The sequence below is a fragment of the Selaginella moellendorffii genome, unplaced genomic scaffold (assembly GCF_000143415.4).
Source record: "Selaginella moellendorffii unplaced genomic scaffold, v1.0 SELMOscaffold_34, whole genome shotgun sequence".
In the NCBI taxonomy this organism is placed as follows: Eukaryota; Viridiplantae; Streptophyta; class Lycopodiopsida; order Selaginellales; family Selaginellaceae; genus Selaginella; species Selaginella moellendorffii.
Window position 1 is genome coordinate 1,666,796 of NW_003314295.1, and position 12,522 is coordinate 1,679,317.

General features: G+C 42.2%; 3 protein-coding genes across 3 annotated transcripts; 2 read left to right on the forward strand and 1 right to left on the reverse strand.

The window, feature by feature from the left end:
* The first annotated feature begins 7,749 nt into the window (after nt 1-7,749).
* Nucleotides 7,750-8,508, forward strand: LOC9639362 (protein LURP-one-related 15). The gene is made up of 4 exons (XM_024682382.1): nt 7,750-7,950; nt 8,011-8,121; nt 8,176-8,244; nt 8,305-8,508. Exons 1-4 carry the CDS (start codon nt 7,750-7,752, stop codon nt 8,449-8,451), a joined length of 528 nt encoding a protein of 175 aa, XP_024538150.1. The 3' UTR covers nt 8,452-8,508.
* A 377-nt stretch (nt 8,509-8,885) lies between these two features.
* On the forward strand, nt 8,886-9,745 carry LOC112348997 (protein LURP-one-related 15-like). Its single transcript, XM_024682545.1, has 3 exons — nt 8,886-9,125; nt 9,187-9,342; nt 9,462-9,745. Exons 1-3 carry the CDS (start codon nt 8,919-8,921, stop codon nt 9,618-9,620), a joined length of 522 nt encoding a protein of 173 aa, XP_024538313.1. The 5' UTR covers nt 8,886-8,918; the 3' UTR covers nt 9,621-9,745.
* LOC9639363 (BTB/POZ and TAZ domain-containing protein 3) lies at nt 9,679-11,964 on the reverse strand. Its single transcript, XM_002977569.2, has 5 exons — nt 10,920-11,964; nt 10,730-10,866; nt 10,375-10,681; nt 9,960-10,309; nt 9,679-9,907 (listed from the first exon to the last, which is right to left on the reverse strand). Exons 1-5 carry the CDS (start codon nt 11,454-11,456, stop codon nt 9,754-9,756), a joined length of 1,485 nt encoding a protein of 494 aa, XP_002977615.2. The 5' UTR covers nt 11,457-11,964; the 3' UTR covers nt 9,679-9,753.
* Nucleotides 11,965-12,522: the final 558 nt, after the last annotated feature.

Sequence of the window (12,522 nt, forward strand, 5' to 3'; positions counted from 1 at the left end):
TATGATGCCATAGTTGGTGAAAGTGAATACAGAGATAAAATGGAATATTAAGCATATCTCACTAAAGTACAGTAGCATTAAAGATGTGTAGTTTGGAGAGGGAACCTCCAGTTGTTATGCTCTCTACTATATTTTGTAAGTGGATTTGTCGTAATGGAAAAGCATTTTCAAGTTACTTGTTGTTTATTCATGATTTAGGGGATTAAGACACTTGTGGGGGAGAGGTAGCAATATAGGTTGTATTCGAAAAGTTTTCTAATGTTTTTCCATTTGAACTTCCTTATATGTTACCTTTATTATGAGGTATGGAGTATAGGATTACGTTGGAGCTAGAGATATGGCCAATTTACTAGCATCCATTTAAGTTGAGTATGAGGAGCAAAAATTTCAACAATAAGTTAATGAGTTATTTAAGTTTGGATTTATTCAGCTAAGTAAGTTTTTGTTTCGTGCTTCAATCTTGCTCATGAAAAAAAAGGACAGTTCAATATGGATGTATATTAATTATTATACCTTAAACAAAAAGACAGTGAAGGATAAGATGTCGATGCTGTATATGGATGGTATCTTAGACAAGATTAGTGAAACACGAGTGTTTACCAAGATTTATTTGAAAGTGGATATCATCAAATTGCAATAAATGATGCATCTATCTCCAAGATGGCATTCAACATAAGCTTCACGCGTTTTGAGTTTATAGTTATATTATTTGATTTGATGAAAGTACTAGCCACATTTACTCGGTTGATAATGGAGGTATTTGGGTGTTATCATCATGAGTTTGTGGAGATTTTCTTAGAGAATATTTTTGTTCTTAGCAAGAATATAAAGTATAAAATGCATTTGCACAAGGTTCTTTTGTTAGTATGTGATAACAAACTTTATGCAAAGAAGAGCAAATATAAATTTGCAAAGTCAAAGGTGAAATTTTTATGCCATATTGTGATATCTAAAGGTGTCAAGATAGATCCAAGGAAGGTGGATATGGTGGAGAACTAGCCTACACTGACTTCAATGATTAAGTTATACAGCTTCTTAGTTATTACTGATGTTTCTAGCATAAATTTGCAAAGGTGGCTATTTCCTTTGACATGGTTGTTACGCAAGAATATGCCATTCAAATGGAAGAAGCCATATGAGGATAGTTTTGTGGCATTAAAATGGTTGTTGAGCAAGGCTTTTACATTATTGATCCATCAAAACTTTAGAAAGTGACATGTGATGCGAATGGTTGTTGAGTAAGGCTCTAGTGCTTTGTATTGTTGATCTATCAAAACTTTACAAAGTGACATATGATGTGAGTGGTTATGCATTAAGAGGAATTTTCATACAAGAGGGATAACCTATTGCATATGAGAGTCGAACTTTGAATCCTATGGACCAATGCTATTCCACATATGAGCAAGAGTTACTCTCCATTGTTTATGTTTTGTGGATATCGCAACACTATCTTTATAGTGTTGACAAATCACAAACTTTTTGTGTATCTTTTCATACAAAAAGAGTTAATTACTAGATAAGCTCATTGGATGGTCAAACTTATGGAGTTTTGGGAGTTTCTTATTAAGCTTTATTTGGGAAAATCAAATGTGGTGGCAAATACTTTATCTCATATTCATTATGTGATGACATTATAAACACAATCTTTTCATCATTTAAGTAAAGTGGTTAGCAAGTTTGGGAAATTGGTTGAGCATGCTCAGGCTTAAAGTGGTTTCTTTGCGAACCTAGATAGAAGCCCCTTTCTCATTGGTGAATAGGATTCTTTTATAATAATCATATATATTTGCCACAAGTGGATGTATTGATTACTCAAGTTTTATTCCATTATCATGATTGTTTAGAGGGTAGTCATTTTGGGGGGAAGAAGACATATAAACTGATTAACTACAAATTTTATTAAAGGAATATAAAGGCTAATATCCTCAAGTATTATAAATCATGCAAGCTCTGTCAATGAGTAAAGGTGCTACAAGAAAAGCCTAAAGGACTTTTGCAACCTTTTGTGAGATATAAATCCTAAGCCCTAAAGTGGAGCTGAAAGGGTGTCATATGGTAGTGGTTGAAATGGAAGTCCAAGAAGCATAATATATTTGAACCAAAAGCTCTAACTTGGAAAGTCGAGAATATAAGTGGAACTTTGAACAAAGTGCTTAAAGAATGAGTACGAAGTAATTAGTGAATGAGTCTTTAAAAAGGGACATAAGAAGGATTAACACATGGCAAGTGTTATGATACACGGAAGTGTCAGAAACGAGCCAAAAAAGAGTCCAAGATGGACCCGAGATGGAGTCCAAGATAGACCCAAGATAGAGTTTGATATGGATCCGAGATAAATTGAAGATGGAATTTGAGATGGACACGAGATAGACCTAAGATGGAGTCCGAGGTCAAATCTAAGGTTGAGGTGGAGACCGAGTCTAAGACCGAGACCAAGACCGAGACCGAGACCAAAGCTAAAACTGAGACCAAAATTGGGACTGAGATCGAGATTAAGTCCGAGTCCAAGTCTAAATCCCAGTGTAAGTTCAAGTCCAAGTCTGAGTTTGAGGGTGAAAGCCTAAAGTGATTGTCTCTCAAACCTTAAGGGGTTTGGTGAGCTCTAAAAATATAGTAGGGGGAGAATTCTAGTGGAGCCAGTTTGATCAGGAAAGGTTAATATGACCAAGGAAAACTATACCCATGTGTTAGGTGATGATATAACCATTGAAAAGTCTAAGGCTAGAGTGAATATAAATATATAAATGAGGTAGCTTAGTAAAGTGTTCAAAAACCGACTCTAGTTCCTTCGGGAAATCAAATAGTCAATGCTCCCAATCTAAGTGTGGGTGGCACTATTTACTTGGATACTTGGCATGGCTCATCGAAACCTCGCTCTAGCCACATGGCTAGGGCACCTAAATGTAGAAGATGGGGAGAGTACCCACGAGACTCGCGTAGGGCCATGGTGTTTTAAAATGTTATCCCAAACTCTTAGACTATAGAAAGGAAGAGGATTAATCCTCTAGTGTAGTGACCAAGGATACGGTCATATGGTGAGGAAGTTTTAGAAGTCAATAAGACTTAATGGTTGGGCTTTTGGGTCTTGACCTAGTAGTGGTATTGTTGAGTAAAGCCATAGATGGAGAAAAACTTGGTGGGAATGAAAGAAGGAACATTGAGGAAGGGTGTTCCTTATGTCTCCGGGCATCCTAAGGGTGCTAAGGTGTGGTCAAAGGATGACCACTCATAAATGGATGGCCCAGTCTTTGAAAAATGGGATTGTGATGAAGGTGGTCTTAGAGTACCAATGTGACAAAAGGGTAAATGGGCATGGCCTTAGCATAATGGATTGATATGTCAGTGGTACCTTTAGGTGTCAGTCATGGGGTTGGACATGTGGAGCACTTGGACCAAGTGCAAAAGTTAAGTGGCATAGATGCTATTCATGGGGCTAGCATGTCCCCAAGTAAAGAATAAAGCTTATGGAATTCATAAGCAAGGTTGCTCTAAATGGTTAAATGTGTGGTTAAGTGAATAAAGTAGAATGGAAAAATTAATTTCTTACACCTTTACCTATTCCTTAGAGCTATTGGTGTAGTATCTCTATGGACTTCATCACTTATTTGGCACAAACATAAGGTCAAAAGGAGTAAGTATGGATTATTTGATGAAGTATGTGTGGTTGTTGGCTTTTCAAAAGACTATTATTATCTCATACTTGGTTGTGATCTACTTGAAGAAAGTTTTTCTTGATTTTGGTTTGCTGAAGGATATTGTTAATAATCAAAACTCAAAGTTCACTAATGGAATTTGGAAGAGCTTTACAAAGGTTATGCAAGTGATATTTGAAACTCTTGGATGAAGATCATCTTTAGACAAATGGGCAAATTGAGTGTGTGAATCATGTGGTGGAGGATATACTACATTGTAGCATTAGTCAAAGGTAGTTTGTTAGTGCAATTTTCTTGTAATAATAGCCAATATAGTGGAACCAAGTTAAATCCTTACTTTACCATATTTGGAAAGCATGTGGAGTTATGATTGTATTTGAGTAAGGATATTCAAGATAAACTTGATTTCAAGGCAACTAATCTGGCCACAAAACTTGATGAGATTTTGGTGGTGCGTAAATGAAATTTGCAAATGCTTAGGATAGAGTAGAGAAGATTGTTAATGAGTATTGCAAATTCTAGGAATATAAAGTGGGTGATCTCATATTTGTGTAAGTGATCTTTCCGTCAAATGAGTGGTAAAACACCTTGGTACCTTTATAGAATGAGAAGAGTGATAAACTTTCTCATTAATATGTTGGTCCATATGAAGTGCTAGAGTGGGTAAAACAACTTATCGAGTGCAATTGCCAATTGGGGTGAAAATTCATCTAGTATCTTATATTAGCCAATTAAATCTCAGAGTGAAAGGCCTCTTTATGGACCAAGAGCTTAAATAAGGTTCCCTACAAAGGGTGATCACCAGTATAATTTGTCCTTGGGATAAAGACTTTGTTGAGGGGGAAGAATTGTTAGATGCCAGCTTAACCATATGGTCATCGTGGGTCAAAAGGAATATTAAGGTATATTAGGGTAAAGAATTTAACCGCAGCAGCTTTTGAAGTAGATTAAGGGTGGTTAGGTGGTGAGGAACCTTAAGAGGAAGCATAGTATAGTATAGGGAGACTAGATCTTTATCTTTTTAGCTGAATCATAAGATTATGGTAGCGAGGGAAAGTCTAAGTTGTGGATAAGTACTGCAATGAGGTATAGAAAATCACCGTGGATGAAAAATTTAACCCTAATGCACAAAAGACATTTACTACTTTAGGTAAATCTCTTGACACTACTACTATTCCATGAATAATATAAATAAGAAAATGTGTGTATAGAATGAACTTTTGTAAATATGGTCTGCTTGGATGAGTGTTGCCACCAGACTCTCACCAATGGCTTCCACCTCTTCCACCTCTTTGACTACTGTCCTCTGCAATCAACATTTCAAGGCAGACATAGCAAGTTCCTTGTCTCAAAGACCTCATTGTTTGCCCACTATTTCTGAGGTAGTAGGTTCCAATCTTTTGTTTGATAAGTCCTCTTCATGCTAGTGATGTTTGCCCACCTTTTTTTTGCATCCATGGTTGCCAAGCTTCAAAGCGAGTGGCTTGTTCCAGCTTCTGGCAAGGCTCACAAATTCACATGTCTCCTTGGCCAGATAAATTCTAGATTAAAGGGATTTCATCTTGTGGGATTGAAAATGTTACAGGCTCTAGGTGGTGCTGAACCCCCAAGTTGAGATGGAAGCTATGGGCTACTAGCTTGTACATGCCGGTCCTCTCACACTTCTGTATCTTGCACAGCAATTTGGTGAGGACCAATGGTGTGGGGTTTTGCATAGTGCTTTAAAACACTCCAGATATATGGGAGCTTTCACAGCAGCAAGATCTTCAAGGAGCCTTTTAATAAATTATCTCCATTCAGGAGCCTGCAAAGTCGCTTTCATTTTGCCCACTGCATTGCTCGAGGCACTTCTAGCAGCATGCCCAAGGCTGGAGATTCTCATCACCAAATGCGCCCATGGTATGCCTGTTCTTAGAGTCTTGCAGAGTGCAAGCCTCACAGTATTCGCGTTTGTTGGGAAGCATATGTCTGAAGTGATTGTGGATGCTCCAAACCTCATTGTGGGACATTGGCCGATAACCAGCAGGTTGAGCACGCTCATAGAACTTGCGTGCCCTCGTCTTATATGGTCCATGCAGTCTAAACAAATGTTGTGACAAAGCTATATGTGGACAATGGAGCCCAGATGAGCTGATTAAGTGTGCAAGCTCACACAAGCAATCACAAAACTACACCTTTATGCTAGAACCAACGAGGATATGAGCCTAGCATGCTAGCACCACTAGTCAACGCTAGAATTGGGTCAGTTTTCCTTGAAATGAAATTGTATGTAACATCTTATAATCTTTTTGCACCTTAACCGTGCCATGCACACGTCAAGGATGAGGGACTTACCATCTATTTAAGAGAAAACACGTCTGAGGCACCTTATACTCCGGTCAAAAGTTTACTTCAAGATCGTCAAGCTTGTGGTGAACTTAAATGATTTACACAAGATTTACAGATGTTTGAAATCTTGGAGGCTCGTGGTTTGGCCATTAAAATTTTCTATAAAGGTTGAAATTTTTTCTTTTATATTACATCTTTCTTCACTGTTTTGTCCGAGACAAACTTCGTCGCGAATTTCGTCAACATCTTCACTACAGAACTGACGTAAGCCGCCGAGTCTCAGCTGGAGCGCGCTTCTTATCCAAGGCTTGCCTCGAGGAATGTCATCTCTTGCGGAGTGAGAAGTACGGCTGGGCTTCGAAGCGGGGGTGCAACAGGTGATCGTGCTGGGGATGGGGATGGGAATGGCAAGCCGGGTGGTATGCAGGAATGATTTATTCTGTGCATGGAACGGAGGATCGGGTGTTAAACCGCGCAATTGGTGAGGATTGCTCCAAGTGCTGGGATTGTGGGCCACACGCTAGAGGATCTGGGCCCTGGACATGCTCGCCTGGAGTTTTGACATTCGAGCATGGGTTAGGGTTCTTATCACAGGGCGGGATCTCGACCGGCCGGAGAGAATGGTAGTAAACCAGGAACTAGTCCAAATTCCGCGGGCATTTTTCTTCTTTATGAGCAATTCCACATGATGAGCAATTTGCAAAACTCAGCAGCAGTTCTGGAGTGTGTAGCTCCATGATCAAAGTCCAACGTTGCCAATGGAGACTAAAGCAGTTGCACGGCTCTAGCAAGCACATTTGTTCATAGCTTTTCTGTATCCAATTTGAGTGGAGATGGCCCAACGAGATTAAAAGCAAGGGTGGGAATCATGTGGCTATGGGTTTTGTAAACACTTAGCTATAGATGGCTGTTGTGATACCACTTGTCAATGCGTACTTCTGCTTCTGGACGTTATAACTCAAGAGTGCTAAGCCAATCATCAATAGAGGTTTAACGTAAGCTTACATGTGCCACTGCACAAGCCCAATCCACAGAGTCGATGAAAAGTCGACAAGCTCAGCGCTCCTTGCTTCTGCTGCAGTTTTTGATCCAGCCAAGAACGATCTGGGGTGGAATATATGCAATATTAAGCTAACAAATGATGTTTACAAAAGGGAATTAATAGTAGTTTGTATTATTTGAGTAAAAAATAATTCTAAACGTGGGTCTCATGAGGATGCCAGGAATGTCATTTTGGAGCAACCCACGAATTCACAAAGGTTTAGGCGAAGCCACTTAAGGATCTTCCTTTCGATCTCTATGTGTCTGCTAGGAAGTAAGCTTTGCACTTAGTGTTTATGCTATATGATGTTCTGCTGCGGCCTGTGCATGACAGGGTCCAAATACAAACCCTGTAAGGAAAAAGAGAAGAAATTCTATACAAACAACAAAAACAACCAATTGCTCACCAAGTCGTCCAAGGAAGAAAGAGTGGCAAGCAATAGAAACACGCTGGGAATGGTCATGGGGAACTTTGAGCATGGTGAGGCGCTGGATGCTTCCTTTGAATTTTTTGGTCTTGCCTAACGTAGCCAGATTTAAACTTTGAGAACTTCTATTAAGCCTGCCAGCATTTTCCTTGGCAATTTCTCATTAAGTATGATAAAAAACATTTTTTGCAAGCAAGAAAAAGTAGAGAGTGTTTTGTGAGGTAAGCATTCTGTTCCATCACGTCTCCTCTAGTCCATGTCTTTATAAGAGCAACACGTATGCACCGAAGAATCGCAAAATGGCAGCAGTCGTGGGAGATCAGTTTCGCTCTGCTCAAGAACAGCTACAGCTCGTGTATGAAAGAAATACTTGGAGCAGTGATACTGTGACAGATCTCAATGGGAGGCTTTTGCTCAAAGTGAAGCGCCCGACCTTCAGTGCAACGGATGTGCTCATCACAGATCCGAGCTCTCGTCCCATCGTTGTAATCTATCATGAGGTACTTGATTAAATTTGGCTTCTCTAGAATTGTGATCAATATCTTTCGGCATTCTCACAGTTAAAGAACTTTCGCACTAACTGGAAAGTTTTCCGCGAGCAAAGCAGGGACACTCCGTTGCTTTGCACAGTCAGGAAATCATCTCGGATTCAATTCAGCCTTTCTCTTGATGTATTTCTGGCCTCCAACAATCCAGATTCCGATTCGAGTGAGCCTGATTTTCAGGTAAAGAAGGAAGTGCTTGGCAGTAGCATTGAGGTTTCTCGTGGACGAGGAGGAGCAGTGGTTGCCAGGGTAAGTCTATCAGCAACTAATCATAAGAAATTATATGCATACATATATATTTCTTACCAGGCTGAGGCGATATCTCTCCTTTCCAACACAAGGTACCAGATCAGCGTGGCTCCTGGAGTTGATTATGTGTTTGTGCTGTCGCTGATTCTGATCGTAAAAGAGAAAGAAGAAGCTAGACAAACAGCCCCTTCATCCAATCTACGATGAAAGAAGTTCCTATGACACAATTATATTAATATTTAAGAAGAAAATCTGGTATGAAATGTCTGGACTTGCTAACTTGTTAATTAAAGACAAAGCTCTTCTCCTTGAGATCTTGGGTTCAATTCTATGCTTCCAGGTGGTCGCCAGAAGATTTAAAACATGCCATAATATGGCACTGTTGAGAGTGGCGATTTCTGCAGAATTTTGTGTATGTTTTTTTGTTACAATATAATAAACGAGAAACCTTTTTATTTTTTCTTATTATTATTTATTTTTATTCAAATAATTATTTATTAAACTGGCTGTTAAGTTAACCAGCATTCTATGATGTGAAATGTTTTTTGAAGTGGTGAAATTCTTGTTGAATATTTGCATAATTTTCTGGTATAGCATTGTTACTTGCGTTGTATAAACTTGGACAGTAAAGTGATCTTCTATACGTTTTTGTTTCAAAGTCAAGGAAGGCAGGCATGGCGCAAGAGGTTGTAGGCGGCCAGTTTTGCAGGGCGGAGCGAGATCAGCATCTGGTGTACGCAGAGCATTGTTTGAGCAGCCACAATGTGAAGGATGTCTCCACGGGCAATCTCGTATTCAAGGTGAAACACCCCACTTTCGGCAAAGCGGACATTCTTGTCAAGGATCGAAACTCCGCCACGGTTCTCCGCCTCTGCCAGAAGGTAACTGATGCTTGATTCACAAAACTTTCTCTCGAGGCCATCTTACCAATTTCCTCTCAAGATATGGCACCTCCACGCGACCTGGCAAGTCTTTCCGGGAGACAAATCCAGCGAGATGCTCTTCCTCGTCAAGGAGTCATCGCTGCTCGAATTCAATCTTTCCATGCATGTTTTCCTCGGCCCAAATAAGTCCCCGAAGGAGCATCCAGATTTCAAGGTAAGGAGGAAGGCAAGCAGCAGCAGCATCAAGATTTACAACAGAAACGATCAGATAATTGCCAAAGTAGCACGCTCTCATTGAGATCATTTGAGTAACTTTAACGTTTTTTTTCCTAGATCAAGCCAAGCTGTGGCTGCTGCTTATTGGGAGGACATGACATACATGTCAACGCAGGGACAGACTCCGCGTTTGTGCTGTCCTTGTTTTTGATTGTCCATGCCAAAGATCAAGAAATCGCGGACACCATGGAGCAGGTAATGGCGACTGTAAGATGACGATACATTGTAAAACCGTGAAAGCATCCATGAACATCTAAAGTAGGACGCTATCAAGTTCAAAGTAGCAATTTGTGCGAAAGACTCGATTAGCTTCCATCTATACAAAGCGAAAGAATTCTCTATATCATTCTCACTGTCTGTAAGCCTCCTTCTCCAAAGTCGCTGAAACAGCGGCCAAGGAGAAGGCAGTGGAGGCCCCTTTGGCAGCCTTGACTTTGGCAACCAAGAGGTTCCACCGTGACTCCTCTTTCTTCGTTTGCTGGCCGATCCGGTCCTTGAAATGCCTGTCGAAGAAAGAGCTGAAGAAACTAGCAGCGAAAAACTACAAACTCTTACCTGCAAAGTGGGACTTTGCATCGCTCGGCATCGCCACACATTCTCGAGTGTAGCTCCAGGAGCTCCCACATCCGCTTGCAATGAAGGCAGCCACCCGAGACCTTGGTCCGGCACCCGGCAAAGTGTCGGACCAGAGACTCGAGTCCCTTGCACGCTGGAAAGCCGCACGAAGAAGAAGACGAGGAAGAAGAAGAGAAAGAATTCTGCCTGTTGATACCGTCGGGCGGCCTTTCGTGCGGCCCGATGGTGCGGCATCCGTCGCGGCATATGTGAACCAGCGCCTCCATCGCGTCGTGGAGCTGCTTGTACACCTTGTCTTCCTCGGATTTTCTCAGCTTCTCTTGCTTTCTCTGCGAACAAAGAACGTAAGTTCAATGAAGCTATGGAAAGAATGCTTGGGAGAACTAGAACTTACGGCGTCGGCCTCGATGACGTGACCAACGAGCTCCTGCTCGAGCGTTTGATCGGACTCGCGCATCACTCGCCAGCCTTCGGACTTTACCACCGTCTTGAAGCTGGCGACGATGAGACGCAGGCACAAGAGGTTTAGCCGGCTCGCATCGCACAGTCGTGCGAGCTGGAGCACGTCCACGACGTTTTCGGTCGTGAGCAGGCCCCGCTCCAGCGCCTCGGTGCATTTCTTCTTGAGGAGCGGGATCGAGTACGAGTGGGAGAGCGCGAGCAAATGTAGCACGTACTTCTCCATCTCTTTTTCCTCGTATCTAGAGCAATGGTGACGATCAAGGAAAGAGAAAACATCCTTGGCTTACCGCGACGAATACACAAACCGAGTGAAAACTCTCGCAGCATCGTATGGAACTCCCAAAATGTGGATGGATCGCCGGTGGTGCTTTCCGGACGGTTGCTGCTCTTGGAGCAAGCGTAAGAAAACCGGAGAGCTTGCGGCCTGTTCGAGAAAAAAGAAAACTTTGCTTGCGTATACTAGATTTTCAAGCTTACCAGCACGAACGAGTGAGCAGCAGTCATCCCTCCATCCTCGGTGACGATGCAAACGTCCGTATGGAGGCCCTCGCAAAACAACTTGTCCCAATTGTCGACGATCTCTCTCGGCACCAGAACTCCCCCAGTGCTCGCCCTGCTGCTGGAAGAACTCGCCGACAACTTCGCCCTTCTAACATTCCACGATGGAAGCAGAGGTGGTGGCGGTGCTGAAGAACTTGTCGTAGAACTCGTGAGCTCGGAGGAGTCGTGGAAAGGAGAAGAATTGATGGAGCCGCTACTACTGCTACTGTCCTGTGGTGTGGAGTTAAGACTAATCTCCTGCGAACTCGTCCGGCTGTGCAAAATGCCGGCTGTGTCTAGCGACGCCGATCTGTGGATGAGTGAATGGTTGTCTACCAGACCTGGCTTGTTTGACGAGGCATTACTGTCCTGTGATGATATTGATCGCTGGAGCGGAGGCCTGTACAGTGGTGGCTTCATTGCTCGGAAAGATGCTCGATCTTCATTGACTTGCTGATGGATTGTCAATGCCATCTCTTCTCCACCATTTTCCAAGCAGGAAAGCAAACAGAACAGAGTCGAGAGAGAAAACTCTTGACGAGACCTCGAAAGGGGAATTCTATGGAACGCAAGCAAGAAAAAGAGAAACTTACAATGAAAGAGGGCCTCCTTGAAAGTTCTCTCCTTTTTGCTTTATCGAGCAAGATCCCAAGACCCACTAAGAATTCGATCGGTGCTCCGGTCTCGCAGCGTCAATCCAGGGTAGAATCGACCCCAGCAGCTCAAAGTCTTCGCAGAGATCGAGGGAGACAGCTCCGAAAAGTCCCGACTCTGGTCGCTGCTCGACACCATTATCGATCCTAGAGCTAAAGCCAGTAGAATCGCCACAGCCACCAAGACGAAAACAGTACTACTTTCGCTCGCCCTCCACACAAACGCTCACACGCGCTCGCGAGAGGAAAAAACGCTGCCTGGGACATAAGAGAATATGCCACGCGGGTGCAAGAATATGCCTGTCTCGTCTGCTGGACGAACAGAGCCCGTTGCGTGCAGCCAATGTAAATGCATAACGTATTTGTTCTAAGCTCGCGATTTATCATCCATTTAACGAACAAACACAGCTTCATTAGTGTGGCTGGACATGCAGCCTACGTACCTCCCCCAAGATTTGCCATGCAACGCACATTTCTACAACGCAGCCTTTGGAAAGTTGGTGGTTGCAACTTCGTTGTTTTTGGGAAGATCGTGACTTGAAAGCTCCGGAAGAAAATTTTCACCAACAAAACAAAAATAAAAATCGAAAAAAAGAGAGAGAGAGAAATGATGCCCAGCATGAAACTTCTTTTGTGTTTGTCTTGTTATATGACACAAGAAAACACAAGACACCAAGTCCAAAAAACCATGCATCCAAACCGGCGCTGATGAATGAATGGCCATCTCGAATCGCTATAGAACTTGTCCTTGAGCAAACAGAGATGTCGATGAGGCGCAGGCGCAAGTGGATTCCCAAACTCCATACCTTGACATTGTCTTCAAATCTTTCTTTGATAGAATAGAAAATCCATACATTCCCATGGTTGGGAAGTGATCTCTTCCCTGA